The 17,027-nt window shown below is 42.3% G+C and overlaps 2 protein-coding genes across 2 annotated transcripts in view; both read right to left on the bottom strand.

Moving 5' to 3' along the window:
* Positions 1-273: 273 nt before the first annotated feature.
* Positions 274-4,670, bottom strand: LOC139377650 (fibrous sheath-interacting protein 2-like). Its single transcript, XM_071120539.1, has 6 exons — positions 4,551-4,670; positions 4,146-4,235; positions 3,824-3,942; positions 3,507-3,657; positions 3,098-3,379; positions 274-318 (listed from the first exon to the last, which is right to left on the bottom strand). The coding sequence occupies exons 1-6, from the start codon at positions 4,668-4,670 to the stop codon at positions 274-276; spliced, it is 807 nt and encodes a 268-aa protein (XP_070976640.1).
* An 8,807-nt stretch (positions 4,671-13,477) lies between these two features.
* The window catches only part of LOC139377634 (fibrous sheath-interacting protein 2-like), a 6,630-nt gene continuing 3,080 nt past the window's right edge, over positions 13,478-17,027 (bottom strand). The window contains exon 6 of the mRNA XM_071120538.1: positions 13,478-13,510. Coding sequence (XP_070976639.1) covers positions 13,478-13,510 — 33 coding nt within the window. The remainder of the gene's footprint in view (positions 13,511-17,027) is intronic.

Below are 17,027 nucleotides of genomic sequence, written 5' to 3'. Positions count from 1 at the left end.
AATCATTGAGACGAGATTGGAGATGTTGGTTAGAGCTGTCTGCCCTAAAAAAAACGATCACAAAATGTGAGTTTGCTATTTACAAGAAGCACTGCCTGATGTGTACCATGCCTCAAGCAAAAGAGATCTCAGAAAAACCAGGATTAAGAATTGTTGACTTGCATATAGCTGGAAAAGGTTACAAAAGTATCTCTAAAAGCCTTGATGTTCATCACTCCACGGTTAGACAAATTGTATATAAATGGAGAAAGTTCAGCACTGTTGCTACTCTCCCTAGGAGTGGCTGTCCTGCAAAAGAGCATCTGGATGTTCCAGATTCTGTGGAGAGATGAAACTAAAGTTGAATTGTTTGAAAGGAACACACAACACTGTGGAGAAAAAAAAGCACAGCACACCAATATCAAAACCTCATCCCAACTGTAAAGTATGGTGAAGGGAGCATGGTATCATGGTTTGGAGCTGCTTTGCTGCCTCAGGGTCTGGACAGCTAGCTATCATCGATGGAAAAATGAATTGCCAAGTTTATCAAGACATTTTGCAGGAGAATGTAACGCTGTTCGCCAATTGAAGCTCAACAGAAGTTGGGTGATGCAACAGGACAAGGACCCAAAACACCAAAGTAAATCAACAACAGAATGGCTGCAACAGAAGGAAATATGCCTACTGGAGTGGCCCAGTCAGAGTAGGGGACCTCAACCCGATTGAGATGCTGTGGCAGGGCCTCAAGAGAGCGGTTCACACCAGACATCCCAAGAATATTGCTAAACTGAAACTGTTTTGTAAAGAGGAATGGTATAAAATTCCTCCTGACCGTTGCGCAGGTCTGATCTGCAACTACAGAAAACATTGAGGTTATTGCTGCCAAAGTAGGGTCAAGCATTTATTAAAACCAAGGGTTCACATAAACTCAGCAAAAAAGGAAACGTCCTCTCACTGTCAACTGTGTTTATTATCAGCAAACTTAACATGTGCAAATAATTGTATGAACATACAAGATTGAACAACTGAGACATCTTCTTAAGGCTAGGGGAACCCCTCGACAACATCCGCTGAAATGGCAGAGCCCGAAATTCAAAAATATTTTTTCCAAATATTTCACTTTCATACATTCATAAGTGCAAAACACCAAATTAAAGCTTAACTTCTTGTTAATCTACCCATCGTGCCCTAGCCCTCACCCTTCGATCCAACAGGTCCCAGATGCGCTCAATGGGATTGAGATGCGGCTCTTCGCTGGCCATGGCAGAACACGGACATTCCTGTCTTGCAGGAAATCTTGCACAGAACGAGCAGTATGGCTGGTGGCATTGTCATGCTGGAGGGTCATGTCAGGATGAGCCTGCAGGAAGGATATCACATGAGGGAGGAGGTTGTCTTCCCTGTAACGCACAGCGTTGAGACTGCCTCCAATGACAACAAGCTCAGTCCGATGATAGTGACACACCGCCCAAGACCATGACGAAACCTCCACCTCCAAATCGATACCACTCCAGAGTACAGGCCTCCGTGTAACGCTCATTCCTTCGACGATAAACGCGAATCCGACCATCACCCCTGGTGAAACAAAACCATGACTCATCTGTGAAGAGCACTTTTTGACAGTCCTGTCTGGTCCAGCGATGGTGGGTTTGTGCCCATTGGCGACGTTGTTGCCGGTTTCCTTACAACAGGCCTACAAGCCCTCAGTCCAGCCTCTCTCAGCCTATTGCGGACAGTCTGAGCACTGATGGAGGGATTGTGCGTTCCTGGTGTAACTCGGGCAGTTGTTGTTGCCATCCTGTACCAATCCCGCAGGTGTGATGTTCGGATGTACCGATCCTGTGCAGGTGTTGTTACACGAGGTCTGCCACTGCGAGGACGATCAGCTTTCCGTCCTGTCTCACTGTAGCGCTGTCTTAGGCGTCTCACAGTACGGACATTGCAATTTATTGCCCTGGCCACATCTGCAGTCCTCATGCGTCCTTGCAGCATGCCTAAGGCACGTTCACGCAGATGAGCAGGGACCCTGGGCATCTTTCTTTTGGTGTTTTTCAGAGTCAGTAGAAAGGCCTCTTTAGTTCCCTAAGTTTTCATAACTGTGACCTTAATTGCCTATCGTCTGTAAGCTGTTAGTGTATTATTATTATTATTATTATTTTTTTTGAATTTTACCCCTTTTTCTCCCCAATTTCGTAGTATCCAATTGTTGTAGTAGCTACTATCTTGTCTCATCGCTACAACTCCCGTACGGGCTCGGGAGAGACGAAGGTTGAAAGTCATGCGTCCTCCGATACACAACCAACCAAGCCGCTGCTTCTTTAACACAGCGCACATCCAACCCGGAAGCCAGCCGCACCAATGCGCCGGAGAAAACACAGTGCACCTGGCCACCTTGGCTAGCGTACACTGCGCCCAGCCCGCCACAGGAGTCGCTGGTGCGCGATGAGACAAGGACACCCCTACCGACCAAGCCCTCCCTAACCCGGGCGACGCTAGGCCAATTGTGCGTCGCCCCACGGACCTCCCGGTCGCGGCCGGTTACGACAGAGCCTGGGCGCGAACCCAGGACTCTGATGGCACAGCTGGCGCTGCAGTACAGCGCCCTTAACCACTGCGCCACCCGGGAGGCAAGCTGTTAGTGTTTTAACGACCGTTCCACAGATACATGTTCATTAATTGTTCATGGTTCTTTGAACAAGCATGAGAAACAGTGTTTATACCCTTTACAATGAAGATCTGTGAAGTTAATAGGATTTATACGAATTATCTTTGAAAGACAGGGTCCTGAAAAAGGGAAGTTTATTTTTTTACTGAGTGTACTTTTTCCACCCTGCACTGTGAATGTTTACACCGTGTGTTCAATAAAGACATGAAAAAGTATCATTGTTTGTGTGTTATTAGTTTAAGCAGACTGGGTTTGTCTATTGTTGTGACTTAGACAACATTTTATGACCAATTTACGCAGAAGTCCAGGTAATTCCAAAGGGTTCACATACTTTTTCTTGCCACTGTACTTAGATATGGATTTCCCAGTAGATGGGAGACAGGGAAGCAGTAATATGTCTACAGCCCCCAAAGAGTGAAAGCTGGGAACATGTTCATGACCAAAATGAACTACCACTGACGGGCTAGCTGAATGTGGTGAGCAGGTCATCACAGAAGACAAGGTTCCAGAGTGATCAGAGTCACTGCTAGGTCTTTCAGTTGGTGGTCTGGCAGAACGTGGTCTGGTTGTTTGTGGTCTGGCAGTATGTAGCCTAGCAACCTCGAGGTTCTCAGTTGAGATCTGACTGGAAAGAGTGTCCATCGAGGAGGTGGAGTGTCTGAAGGGAGAGTCCATTCCCAGAGGTGTGTGTGTCTCCATGCCCAGGGGTCTCCAATCTGCCATCTGGCTACCAGGCTAAGAGAGACGGGTGAGAAAGAGAGGCAAATGGATGAAGATACCAACAGAAACACTGAGGTCCTACTGCTGCTTAAGCAACTGTGAGTTGATATCAGCCCTAGGAGTGCCGCTGTTCCATCCTTACCTGTCCAATCACCGACCAGCGGATTCGGCGCTCCAGACGCAGCTCCCTGCACACTTCTCTTTCCAGCTCCTTAAGCCTGAGGCGTCGTTTCACATCCCAAGCCAGTTCGGCCAAGTGAAGGTTCTTCCCCTCTTCCATTTCACTCTGAAACCTTCACATACAAGGGAACATAAAACATGATTAACCTTAATTTTTCTACAACTCAAACTGTCCACCATTTCTATTTCTTAAGTTATTGCTAGATAGGTCAATGTGATTCCACACCTTTGCTTATGTTTTTTTAACAAATTTGAGTAAAAGATTCTAATAACACTCACGTGTTCTTGAAGTAGTTTCTACCCTTGGCAATGAGCCAATCTCTAACATCCGTCAGTGAGATGTGGGACGGAACCTCCCCTTGCTGCTGCAAGACTAGGAACTGCTTCAAAAGCATTTTCTGAGAGAGAGAGAGAGATAGAGATTAATTTGCACCCTTCCACAAGTTTTTCCTGGTCTTGTCACGTGATCAGAAAACCCTTTCCCGATCCATGAGCGACAGCAAGTTACATACACAGTTGGAATAAAACGCATGGAAAGGTGTCTTACAATATAGCATTTGTGTTTTTATAATTATGCATCTAGAAAGCAGACCACTCTAACCTGCTGGGCACAGCACTGCTTCTCCCACAGCAACTGAACTGACTTGATGTAGCTACTGTAGCGATTGTACTCTTTACACGTGCACAGCACCTGAAAGGGAGGAGCCACAAAAGAGCCATTTTTAGAGGAAATTCATGTGTACAAACACCCAATCCCAAATCTACCTCTACCCGAAACCCCAATATTGATTGATTTTGCCTTTATTTAACCAGGTAAGACATTAAGAACACATTCTCTTTTACAACTTGCACTAACAATGACCATATGTAGATTTGGATTTGTGTAAACTAAGCAAAATGGCAAACATTTCACCTAGCCATCATATTGCTTACACCTGTCCAATTTTCTTAGTTCCATATAAGTGTCACTTTTAGATTTTGGAAAGAAAAGGGAGGTCTGCCTTGCCTTCTCATTTGAGGTGATGAGGCCTTGCTTCACCAGCCGCTTCTTCCTTTCCGGATGGCGGAAAAAACTCTTCAGGTGTTTGTCGTGGAGGCAGTTATAACTAACATCTATGACTCTCATGTTGGGGTCCAACAGGTCAAACCCTGGGGTCTCCTGATGGAGCTGTGGATTGTGTTTTAACAAACCTCAATGTCAGGGCAATGGATACTACAGTGGAAATGGTTTTGGAATTAGGACTGGAAATGGGAAGAAAGTAATTAAAAATATATAATTAGGTAACATTTCATTTGAAAGAAATTGAGGATCTCAGATAATTTGGAATGTCATACTATCACACCAACCTGCTCTCCCAGTTTTCCTCTGAAGAATACAGGGAATGTCCTTTCTGGGGCTTCCTGTAACCCCTACAAAGACAGAGACAATCATGACAGAACTTTATAGACGTGGGGTTTTGGTAATGGTTTTGATAGTAGACCCCATCCCTGTCACTTGGTTTGTAATAATTCCACCTTTTGCCAATTCACTTGCATGAAAAATGTTGAATCAAGCTTATCTCTAAAACAAATTAGTTTGATCCATTTACATTGTTAAACTATTCTTAAACTAGTCAACTAGCCGTAGGCCTACATGATGACTGATTCTGTAGGCTACATATTAATCTCATAGACTTTCATCGTCCATCTTTAGAATTATACAAATGTGAAGCGACATTAATATGAAGAACGAACAAAGCATTATCCTAGGCCTACTCACATTTTCTTCTTCTTTGCCCGCACTTTTTGACATAGTAGGTATATTGACTAATATTGTAAACAAGTGATGTCATAACTGAAACTTGATTATCCTGTGTCTCCAGAAAAGGTAGGCCCGATGCCCTCAAGTAAACGTCCGCTATCTGATAGACAGACCTATGTTGTTGTACTGATATAAACACTATGAAAGGATATTGTAGCCTTAACCTACTGATATAGTCTACAGGCTTATTTATGGTGTGCCCGCTCCATAAAGCAGACCTCCAGTTGTGCCTGGGCTTGCTGCAACACGTGCACTCTGTTGCCAAGCCTTCCACAGAATCATATCTCAACCCTAAAATGTGATCCACATGTATTCGATGTCGAAATTGTCAGTCATTTGCAGTGATGGATTTAAAGCATTACCACGACTACGTCTATATTATTCAATTATTGCACCCACACTGCTTGGGCGCGCCAACGAGCATCTGCATAGCAAAGGGCTAAAATAGAAGACAGTTCTATTTCTGTTGCAGATCCCAATGCAAGTCCTGCCTCTCCCATCTCCTCATTGGTTTATAGAAGCAGGTACCAACGTGCCATCTCCTCATTGGTTATACCCACGTGGGTGACTGAACAACCAAAGAGGTCAGTGGCGGTAAGGCACCTAATTTATGAAAGTTGCCAATCGCAATATAGAATCAAGAGAAGAAAAGGCCTGGAAGGAGGAGAGATGACTAGAAACGATTCGGTTGACCGTTTTATGTGTGGATTAATTGGTGGTGTAAAGGACCTTGGTTCACACAGGGTCATGTTTGGCGAGTCAGTGGACAAGTATCCTGCCTCTATTGTATTGAGTTTAGCAGTAACTGCAAAAATTTACTGTGAAACCAAGGTAAATGGCAGTAACTGAACTTACTGCCTTTTAGCTTAGTTTCAACCTGCCATTGGCTGCAGTTACTGCGTTTTACCTTTGTATCATATCATTCTATTCTGATAGTGATGCAATTGAACCTGTATGACACTGACTGACAGCTACACACACATACATTGCTAATCTAGGGATACAACACCATGGCACAGCATTCCCGGGGGGAAATGATGGTTGAACTTGCCCTGAAACGCCGACATCCAGACACTGGTAAGAACTAGCTAGCTAAGTACATCTGACATCAAAATTAATTAGCTAGCTAGCATAGACTAACAATGCTCCCTGCTCTCATAAGAGATCTACAATTGATACTAACATCAATCTATTAGCCATATAATCAATTATATTCTGAAATTTCATCTGCTGGTTTCTTTGAATCAGTACACCATACACACGATTTCTAGCCAGTGACAGCCACTTAGCTAAAACTGACGCGCAAAACTTCAAAACCTACCTAGCTAGCATTAGCATGAATCAATAGATTTGTGCTACATGTTCCCATAAGAGACGATCAGCAGTTTATACTAGCTTCAATCTATTATACCTGGATTTAATATCATCCTTTTAGTTGTATTCTGACATTCAATGGGTTATTTGAATCCGTAACGTTACACCACACACACACGATCTTTAGCCACGTGCACCCCATACTGAATTGTCAAAAGCCACGCACACTCTTTTTCCGGATGAGCGCAAACACAGCATTGCTAGCTCATTAATAATATATCCACTCACATGTTTCTGGTTTTCTTTTATATTCCAGTATTGCGTGACTGTCCTGGTCAGGGAAGTTAAAATCCCAAATTGTATCCATCACCTTTGTTGGTGGCATATGTAATTAGTACAACAAGCTTTGACATGCCAAACGTGTGCTCAACGTGTCTGCTTCAGTGCCATCTTTACATGAATGCGGAAAAAACTGTTTTGCATGACTTCCACCAATCCCTGTGGCCTAGATGATTAGTATCAATGCGGATCAAAGTTGCCATGTGAGGGTGTATTAGGACAGTACAACCACGTCAATACTAGGTTTTATTCCTGTCAATGTCCATCCATGCAATATTTTTGTATTTGTAAATAAAAATGAAAATGTAAGAGCCTTTTTGGGAGCAGGTATGAAATTAATAGATGAACTGAGTTTTGACAGTGAAAATGATTAAGATAATGTTTGCACAAGATAAAATCAACATTGATTATATCCTATATTATAGAATAACTGAAAAGGATTATGATCATGTGTTTGCACACCAGAAAATGTCACTATTAATTATTATCATCCATGACAGATTAGAATCATTAGAATCATACCCCCTTTAACTGAAGTCACAGTGTCAACACTATTTGAAGAAAGAGAGAACCAGTGGGTGGTCTCTGACTCATTAGACATCAGACTATCAGAAGATAAATAAATTGTCAATGATGATGATGATGAAGAGTATCATCCACCTTCAGAGTTGGATGTTCCAGCACAAGTGGCAGCTGAGCCCGTGGACACAACTCCAGAACACCTATCAAATAAGAAATCCAAGATTCCACCAATGGGCAAACCATGTGGTCCCAAATGCACGAGGCAATGTACTCAGATTATTTCAGAGGTTAGGCGAAAGGAAATATGGGAAAATGAATGGGAGATTAATTATAAGGAGAAGAGGACATAGATCTTCCACACGGTGGCACATGTAACAGTATAACTTTAGACCGTCCCCTCGCCCATACCCGGGCGCGAACCAGGGACCCTCTGCACACATCAACAACAGTCACCCTCGAAGCATCGTTACTCATCGCTCCACAAAAGCCGCTGCCCTTGCAGAGCAAGGGGAACTACTACTTCAAGGTCTCAGAGCAAGTGACGTCACCGATTGAAACGCTATTTAGCGCGAACCACCGCTAACTAAGCTAGCGTTTCACATCCGTTACACACAGCAATCTAAGAAAAATGTTACACTTGGTGCTTACAGTCGACGCAGCAGGTCGTTTCTGTACCATCTTCTAAACCAGAGCGGTTCTGCACAACAGGTGTGCAGAGTGTTTTTTCTGACAACATTGGGCTACCACCCCAAAAATGACAGGTTGATTGTCACAATGATGGGCAAGTCAATCACAACCAAACTGATTCCACCAAAGGATCAGAGGGGAAAGAAAGCTTCAGCGAGCAAATTGAACATGAATCCAATCCTGCAACACATTGAGTCCTTACATCCCCAAATCAGGCACTACAGACGAGAGCATGCCCCACATCGTTTCTACCTCCCTAGTGACGTCAATATTCGGTTCATGCATAATGACTACAAGGAGAAGAACAAAGATGCCAGCTGCGGTTATGAAACCTATCGCAAGGCAGTAAAGGGAAGGAACATCAGCTTTGTGAAGATTGGAGAGGAGGAGTGCAAGCTCTGTTTGGTGCAGGGTCATCATCTGAAGATGGAGCACAGGGAGAATGAGGCCATGGAAACCCAAGCCTGCCAAGACAACAGCCATGCAGCACCTGAATTCACCATCACCAACCCCGACTGCATTCAATGTGGAAGATATGAGGAACATAAGAAGTCTGCAGGGCAGAGCAGAAGCAATTACCAGGCTGATGCACAGAAGGATTGGCCTGAGGACTGGTCTGTGAAGAGCGTTGATATGCAAAAAGTCATCATGCTCCCTCGCATGCCAGGTGTGAAAACAGCATTGTTCACAAGAAGAATCGTTGCCTATCACGAGACATTCGCCACCATTGGAAAGAAGTCTCAAAAGAAGAAGTAAACAATCTCAGTGGTATGGCATGAAGGAACAGCTGTTCGGGAAGGCAGAGTAGATTACTTCATCTTACGTAACAGCACTGGAGAGTGAGAGAGATGTCAAGCATGCAGTGTATTGGGTGGATAACTGCACTTCTCAAAACAAAAACTGGTGCCTCCTAACATCACTGCTGAGCGTTGTCAATGCTGACTCAACTTTGATGGAGGACATCACCCTCAAGTTCTTCGAGCAAGGACACACCTTCATGAGTGCAGACAGTTTCCACCACGTCGTGGAACAGGAAATGAAAGCTCGACCTGGAGGTGTGGTGTACGACTTCGGGGACTTCCTCCATGTGGTCGCTACTTCCAATGCAGGCAAGGTGGAGGTGGCCGGAATGAAAAAGGAAAACATCCTGGCATGGAAAGCTGGCCATTCCATCATCAAGCTGAAGAAGGCAGTGGATTGCGCAGATGATTACGGGTCTCGTCCCGATGATTACGAGACCCGTAATCATCTGCGCAATCCACAAGGGCACGAAAGCCAAAAACACACAGCACAGGTACTCATGCGCACCAACGGACATTGTAATAATAATCAAAAGTCCAATGGAAACCAAAGGGCACACTTATACAAGTCCTAATCAGTGGGAATAGGGGACAGGTGTGCGTAATGAAAGTTCCGGCGGGATCCCTGACATCCGCAAAGCGCAAGAAGCATGAATGCTCTGACTTCTGCGGCCAATGCAGAATTCGGATTGACCATGCAGAGTCCATAATAGTAATAATAATAATAATAGTAGTAATAATAGTAATAATAATAATAGTAGGAATAATAACAACAGTAATAATAGTAATAATATAAATAGTAATAATAATAATAAAAATAGTAATAATAACAATAGTAATAATTATAGTAATAATAGTAGTAATAGTATTGATAATAATATTAGTAGTAGTAATAATAATAATATATGGCATTTCTGTAGCGCTTTTCATAGATTCTCAAAGCGCTTCAACAACAAAAAACAAACAAGCAATGTATCAGGACAGGTCAACCAATAGAGGCCAAGTCTTTGAAAGCTGCATCCTCCGAAGATGGAGGGTCCGTTCATGGCTTGAGCGGGGAGAGCTGGTCAGAGAATGGTAGATGATGGTGATGGAGTTTGCTGATGATCTTGTAGAGGGCTAGACTGGGAACCAGCCTGAGTCTTATAGCCACTGGATTTCTCTTCCACTCTGGGTAGCACCCACTTGGGTGATGCCTCAGCGTTTCTGGGCACCAGAAAGCTCACCTCACAAAGTTCCAAATAGTAGCCAGTTATCCTTACTACGAACACCCCACTGCAACTCTCTGATTCAGAGGGGTTGAGTTAAATGCAGGAGACACATTTCAGTTGAATGCATTCAGTTGTGCAACTGACTAGGTATGTTCTTTCTTTACCTTTCCATCCCAGCATATTCTGTAGTATTCATAGTATATTCATAGTATACCTCATAGTATATTCATAGTATATATTCCTACTACCCTTACTCCTTTTTAAAATATGTTTATATTACTTGGTTGTATTTATGTCTGTATTTACATCCTGTATTCTGGGAATGTGACCAATATATTTTGATTTGATGATGGCCAGGCACTAATTAGCCAAATAAATATAAGGTATTTTCAGCAAATGGTAACCTATTAGGCATTTATTCAGTATTTTTTTCTTCTTTATCTAATACATTTGTTTATTCATTCACAACTAAGATGTTGCTGGGTCAGTATAGGCATTGTGGTCCCCTGGTCTACTGGTACCAGAGCTGTGAGAAAGGAAGCTAGGCCTAGCAGAGACGGCTCAGTGGCGGTAGTGTCACGCCCTGATCTTAGGTATCTCTGTTTTTCTATGCATTCTGGTTAGGTCAGGGTGTGACGAGAGTGGGTACTTTTGTATGTCTAGGTGTTTTTATATGTCTAGAGTTTTTGTATGTCTAAGGGTTTTGTATATCTTTGTTGGCCTGATATTGTTCCCAACCAGAGACCGCTGTTTATCGTTGTCTCTGATTGGGGATCATATTTAGGTAGCCCTTTTTCCCACTTTCTGATGTGGGATCTTGACTATGTGTAGTTGCCTGTCTGCACTATATTGTATAGCTTCATGTTTAGTTTGTTATTTTGTTAGTTTGTTCGGTGTTCATTCTTTTAATAAAGAGAATGTATGAATACCACGCTGCGCCTTGGTCTCCTTCATATGACGATCGTGACAGGTAGGTGCTGTGGCGGTAGGAAGAAAACAGAAAGAGACACACAAATGTAATGCCAATTCCATAATATGTCATCGTGATTACCACTAGGGTATGATGTGTTGCTAAATTGCCAGGGCTGAATTTTTGTCCCAGTCAGCCAATGCTTGCCATAACAAAGGGGTTGAATACTTTTTGACTCAAGATATTTCAGCTTTTAATTTTTTATTAATTTGTAAAAATGTCTAAAAAAACTTAATTCCACTTTTACATTATGGGGTATTATGTGTAGATCAGTGGCACAACAACTCAATTTAATAAATGTTATATTCGGGCTGTAACACAACACAATGTGGAGAAGGTCAAGGGGTGTGATTACTTTCTGAAAGCACTGTACATATTGGTATGTTTAATCACAGAAATACAGTAGATACATTCTATTATGGTTTTCTTTGTAGCCTATTGGTTAAGTGGTTGTAAATGGAATAGTACATATTGGAAACTTATTTATGGTAGGCTGGCATTGCATAATTGATCGACAGAAGTGTATTGTACCATATCACAAGTGTTGCTGAACCCCTGAGCAGCATGACTTTCCATGTTTGAAGCGGGCCAGTTGTTTTGGAAAGACAGCTGCGCATGTGTTGCTGATGTGAAATGGCTAGCTCGTTTGCGGTGGTGCGCGCTAGTGGCGTTTCAATCGGTGACGTTACTTGCTCTGAGACCTTGAAGTAGTGGTTCCCCTTGCTCTGCAAGGGCCGCGGATTTTGTGGAGCGCTGGTTAACGATGCTTCGAGAGTGACTGTTTCGTGTGCAGGGGACGGGCATCAAGTCTATACTGTTACACATGGCTGCATCTCAATGTTGCAGGCTGTGGACTATGTTTTGGTTATTTGCCTTTTGTTTGCTGCATTTGTTTACTGTTAATGTAACTAGCCTAAATATAAATTAGATTGTGTCATATCTTTATCAATCTGACATTTTGTTTACTAGTCATACTACTTGGTACCGCTGTTTTGTTCTGTTCACGTTCATTCGTTGCATTCACAGTTGTGTCAGTAGGCTATTCTAAGCCAAACTTCTATTCAGTAGCCTATTTTTGTTTGCATGCATGAATAACTAGGTTACTAGGCTACTTTCAGCATTTGGTTTGTATTATTTTTGTAAAACATAGGCTGTTTGTAATAAGTGAATTACCCTATCTATCTTGTAGCCTATATTCATTACCAAACGGACTTGCCCCCTCATCGATTTCGACTGCCCCCTGAGTAAATGTTTCCTGACGCCGGGTGTGCGTGAGCGGTTTCGGGCATATGGTTCTGATTAAATGGCAATTCCTAACACAATGATCTAAGCCAAATCGATCCATTTTATAGACTCGATGTTGCGACAGTGGATTTACACATGACCTCAGACATGCACCCTTTTCCATGCATTTTTCGGTGTAATCAATACAATAACTGTCTACAGTCAATCATTTCAAGGTAGGCCTGTAGCGATAGAAATTGACTTACTTTTCGCGCCTTGTCGCCGTCCATGCTACACGCCTAATTCGTTCTCCAAAATGAGCCGGGAAAAAATCGTACTTCATCTGAGGTTGCCAAAGCTTGAATGCTACTGAATATTAAACTGGCTTAGAAATAAGAATGAATAGAAATTCCAAAAAAACATTGACATTATTGCGTCACAATACCAGGCAGCCATTGAGAGTGTACCCATGAAGTTACCAATCATTTTCCAGGGTTAGAGTTCCAAGCCCATTCTATTCATTCTTATTTCTGTGAGCCCAGGCCTACTCCCATAATGATGTAATTTGCAGTCCACATCATTAAGCATAAATCTTAGACCACAGATGCTGAGATGCACTATTTTGCTCAAAATATATAGCTTTTACCCTTTGGTGTAAGCTATACAGTACCATTCAGAAGTTTGGATGCACCCACTCCTTCAAGGGTTTTTCTTCATTTTTACTATTTTCTACATTGTAGAAGAGTGAAGACATCAAAACTATGAAACCCATATGGAGTCATGTAGTAACCAAAAAAGTGTTAAACAAATCCAAATATATTTTATATTTGAGATTCTTCAAAGTAGCCACCCTTTGCCGTGATAACAGCTTTGCACACTCTTGGCATGAGCCAGCTTCACTTGGACTGCTTTTCCAACAGTCTTGAAAGAGTTCCTACATATGCTGAGCAATTGTTGGCTGCTTTTCCTTCACTCTGCGGTCCAATTAATCTCAAACCATCTTAATTGGGTTGAGGCCAGGTCATCTGGTGCATCACTCCATCACTCATCTTGGTCAAATAGCCCTTACACAGCCTGGAGGTGGGTTAGGTCTTTGTCCTGTTGAAAAACAAATGACACCAACACCAAACACAAACCAGATGGGCTGGCATATCGCTTCAGAATGCTGTGGTAGCCATGCTGGTTAAGTGTGCCTTGAATTCTAAATAAAGCAAAGCACCCCCACACCATCACACCTCCTCCTCCATGCTTCACGGTGGAAATCACACATGCAGAAATCATCCGTTCACCTACTCTGCGTCTCACAAAGACACGGCCGTTGGATCCAAGAATCTCAAATCGCAGGCTGTCAAATCAAAAGGCACTCCTTCGATAAAGTTGTTTTTGACTAAAATGAAAACATGTCATTTTCACATGGTTGTGGAGTAACATGTTCAACTACTTATTATTGGCTCGAATTCGTGTTGTGCCTTTAGTTTGACAAAATTAACAACCAATGCAAGAATATTTCACTTCTCAAACCCGCCCTGGTCTGCTTGGTTTGTTTCGGCAAGTGTTCAAGAAAGTCTTGTAATGTTGTGCCTCTTGGTTCAGAAATTCTGATGTAACATTAAGCCTGTTAGAAGAATGACATTTACAGGAAAAATGTACAGGAATCCTAGTCTCTCAGCCTGTATCTTTTGTGCTAAGCTATCAATGCTAGTTAGCAAAGTATCTAAACCTGATGCATCTGAAATAACTATCGTTTAAAGTTAAATACAGCCTCAGTGACTGTTCAAGCAAACAACAACACTGGAGGCCTATTGGAACTACTAAAAAGTATGAAGTTTACAAGTAATTAAATACAAAAAAATATAGGCTATTTGGAAAGGACACAATGGCTGCAACCTCGGTCGGTGATGGTGGGAGTGGTTTTGCCGAATGGACCCATAGGAGTTTGAGCCTTGAACAACAGAAAAATATTGAGTAACTACTCTCATTCTACAGGCTTTTAAGCATCTAGTTACAGACGTTAGACTAAGACATCCAGAGCAACACATAGCAGGGAGCTCCAATATGATCAGGAAACTAGACCGGTTATATAGATCGCTGAAGCTGACTGCCAATCATTTCTTGTATTAGTCATCTCAGGGATGGTACTTCAAAATGTAGCAGAAGCAATTTCCGGTTTAGCTCCTCACTAAACAGTCTATAGACATGAAATCATAAAATTACACAACTGAATAGGACAAAATAAACCACCAAAACTCGCAATCGAAAAAAAACTGGCAGTGAAACCAAAGATCCAAGTCATCTAACCAAAGGTAGTAACTGCAGGCAAGAGCAAAATGGATTCAATAGGGTTGGTTGTTTGAAAAGTTCAAATAAAAGACTATTTTTAAATTAGTTTCAAAATAATTTGTTCTGCATTTAAATTAGTTTAGCTCCTTTTGTTTACAAATCTTCAAACGATTCTCTCAACATCCATCACTTCTCTCAATCTTCACATTTTCAAACATCGAGGGCGTTTTACTAAGACATATGCAATGTACACAACTGAAAACTGCTCCCCAAAAAACAGGACACTTCCCTTGCCACCAAACTATACTTGATTTTCAGCACAGCGAAAGACCTCAAATTGAAAATATATTTATGTGATCAAGACAAAGGAGATAATTGTGGACTACAGGAAAAAGAGGACCGAGCACGCCCCCATTCTCATCAATGGGGCTGCAGTGGAGCAGGTTGAGAGCTTCAAGTTCCTTGGTGTCCACATCACCAACAAACTAACATGGTCCAAGCACACCAAGACGGTCATGAAGAGGGAATGACAATGCCCTTTCCCCCTCAGGAGACTGAAAAGATTTGGCATGGGTCCTCAGATCCTCAAAAGGTTCTAGTTGGTTGCATCACTGTCTGGTATGGCAACTGCTCGGCCTCCGACCGCAAGGAACTACAGAGGTAGTGCGTATGGCCCAGTACGTCACTGCGGCCAAACTTCCTGCCATCCAGGACCTCAACACCAGGCGGTGTCAGAGGAAGGCCCTACAAATTGTCTAAGACTCCAGCCACCCTAGTCATAGACCGTTCCCTCTGCTACTGCACGGCAAACGGTACCGGAGCACTAAGTCTAGATCCAAGAGGCTTCTAAACAACTTCAACCCCCAAGCCATAAGACTCCTGAACATCTAGTCAAATGGCTTCCCAGACTATTTTCAGTGCCCCCCCCCCCCCCCCCCCCCCCACACACACACACACCCTCTTTACACCGCTGCTACTTTCTGTTGTCATCTATGCATAGTCACTTTAATAACTCTACTTACATGTTCACACTACCACAAATAACCAGTGCCCCGCACATTGACTCTGATCGGTTACCCCCTGTACATAGTTTTGCTATTGTTAATTCACTGCTGCACTTAAATTACTTGTTACTTTTATCTCTTATTCTTATCTGTATTTTTTGAAACTGCATTGTTGATTAGGGACTCGTAAGTAAGCATTTCACTGTAAGGTTTACACCTGTTGTATTCGGCGCATGTGGCTAAAACAATTTGATTTGATTGATTTGATTTGTAAGCTCTGATTCAAAGTCTTTAAGGTGATCGGGACATTCGTGTGTCCTAACAGGGTAAGGACACAAAGTAGCCATTGATTGTTGTTGTTCTGGGGCCTGGCCAGTTTGCACATAGGCCAACATAGAAATGCATAACATAGAATGCCCACCCCAAATCACACCCTGACCTAACCAAATAGAGAAATAAAACAGCTCTCTAAGGCCAGGGCGTGACAAAAGGACATGATGGATAAAAAAAATCACGACAGGCCTGATGGAAACAGCAAATTTGTCGGTCAACCTTCCAAATGTCAACAAAACAAAATACACTAGGCAAGGTTGGATCTTTTTGTGTCGGTAAAATGAATTATGCGAGAAATGGCGGTGGAAACGCCTTTATGCGCAAATATTTATATAATAACCATCATATCGAAGTAAACTTGGAGTCACGCAATGATATTGTGTGGTCCTCCCACTATGACTCGAGAAAGCATGCAGTTTATTAGGCTACAGATGAAATAAGTTACGATGAACTTGATGATCTTGATGCTCCTTTCCAATATATATCAAGGGTCTTATTCTGATGGCAAGATGATCGATGCTTGGCTGCCGTTTGACAAGTAAAATCATACGGTATAGGCTATACCCGCAAATTATCAGCGAGCTGTTTGCTAGAGCACACGTGCCTAGACCAGAGTGGGCACATTCTTTATATAACGCAACCAATTTTGTGACAAAACCATCAATAGAGTTGAAAATGCAATGAAAACCCAATTGTTTTTTATTATTTGGTACATGGAAATTTAACCGCAAAGTTATTTTATGTGCACTACATCTTAATCTGTAACAAGTCAATTTGATGGAAACACACTGGTGGGAATATATGCATAATTTTTCATGCAGAAGTTTGAATATTCGCATGAAAGTCTGTAGCCAATTGGACGGAAACCTAGCAAATGACAGGAAAGAGATTTAGTTTATGCATTTGTGGTGACTTAAGAATGGTATTTACAATATTGCATATGGATAGGAATAAAATACCTCTACAGTTAATGTATGTCAGATACCAAGATTATCATT

This window comes from Oncorhynchus clarkii, chromosome 2 (genome assembly GCF_045791955.1).
Source record: "Oncorhynchus clarkii lewisi isolate Uvic-CL-2024 chromosome 2, UVic_Ocla_1.0, whole genome shotgun sequence".
In the NCBI taxonomy this organism is placed as follows: Eukaryota; Metazoa; Chordata; class Actinopteri; order Salmoniformes; family Salmonidae; genus Oncorhynchus; species Oncorhynchus clarkii.
The sequence above is the reverse complement of the archived record's forward strand: the minus strand, read 5'-3'. Positions and strand labels throughout refer to the sequence as shown.

What these genes read in the sequence shown, in the direction of transcription:
- LOC139377650 (XM_071120539.1), bottom strand. Translation starts at nt 4,670, where the DNA reads ATGAGAGTCATAGATGTTAGTTATAACTGCCTCCACGACAAACACCTG. An exon ending in AGAAACTACTTCAAGAACAC is followed by an intron (nt 3,658 to 3,823) that starts GTGAGTGTTATT and finishes TTGTATGTGAAG; the next exon opens with GTTTCAGAGTGAAATGGAAG. An exon ending in ATTCAGCTAGCCCGTCAGTG is followed by an intron (nt 319 to 3,097) that starts GTAGTTCATTTT and finishes ATCTCTCCACAG; the next exon opens with AATCTGGAACATCCAGATGC.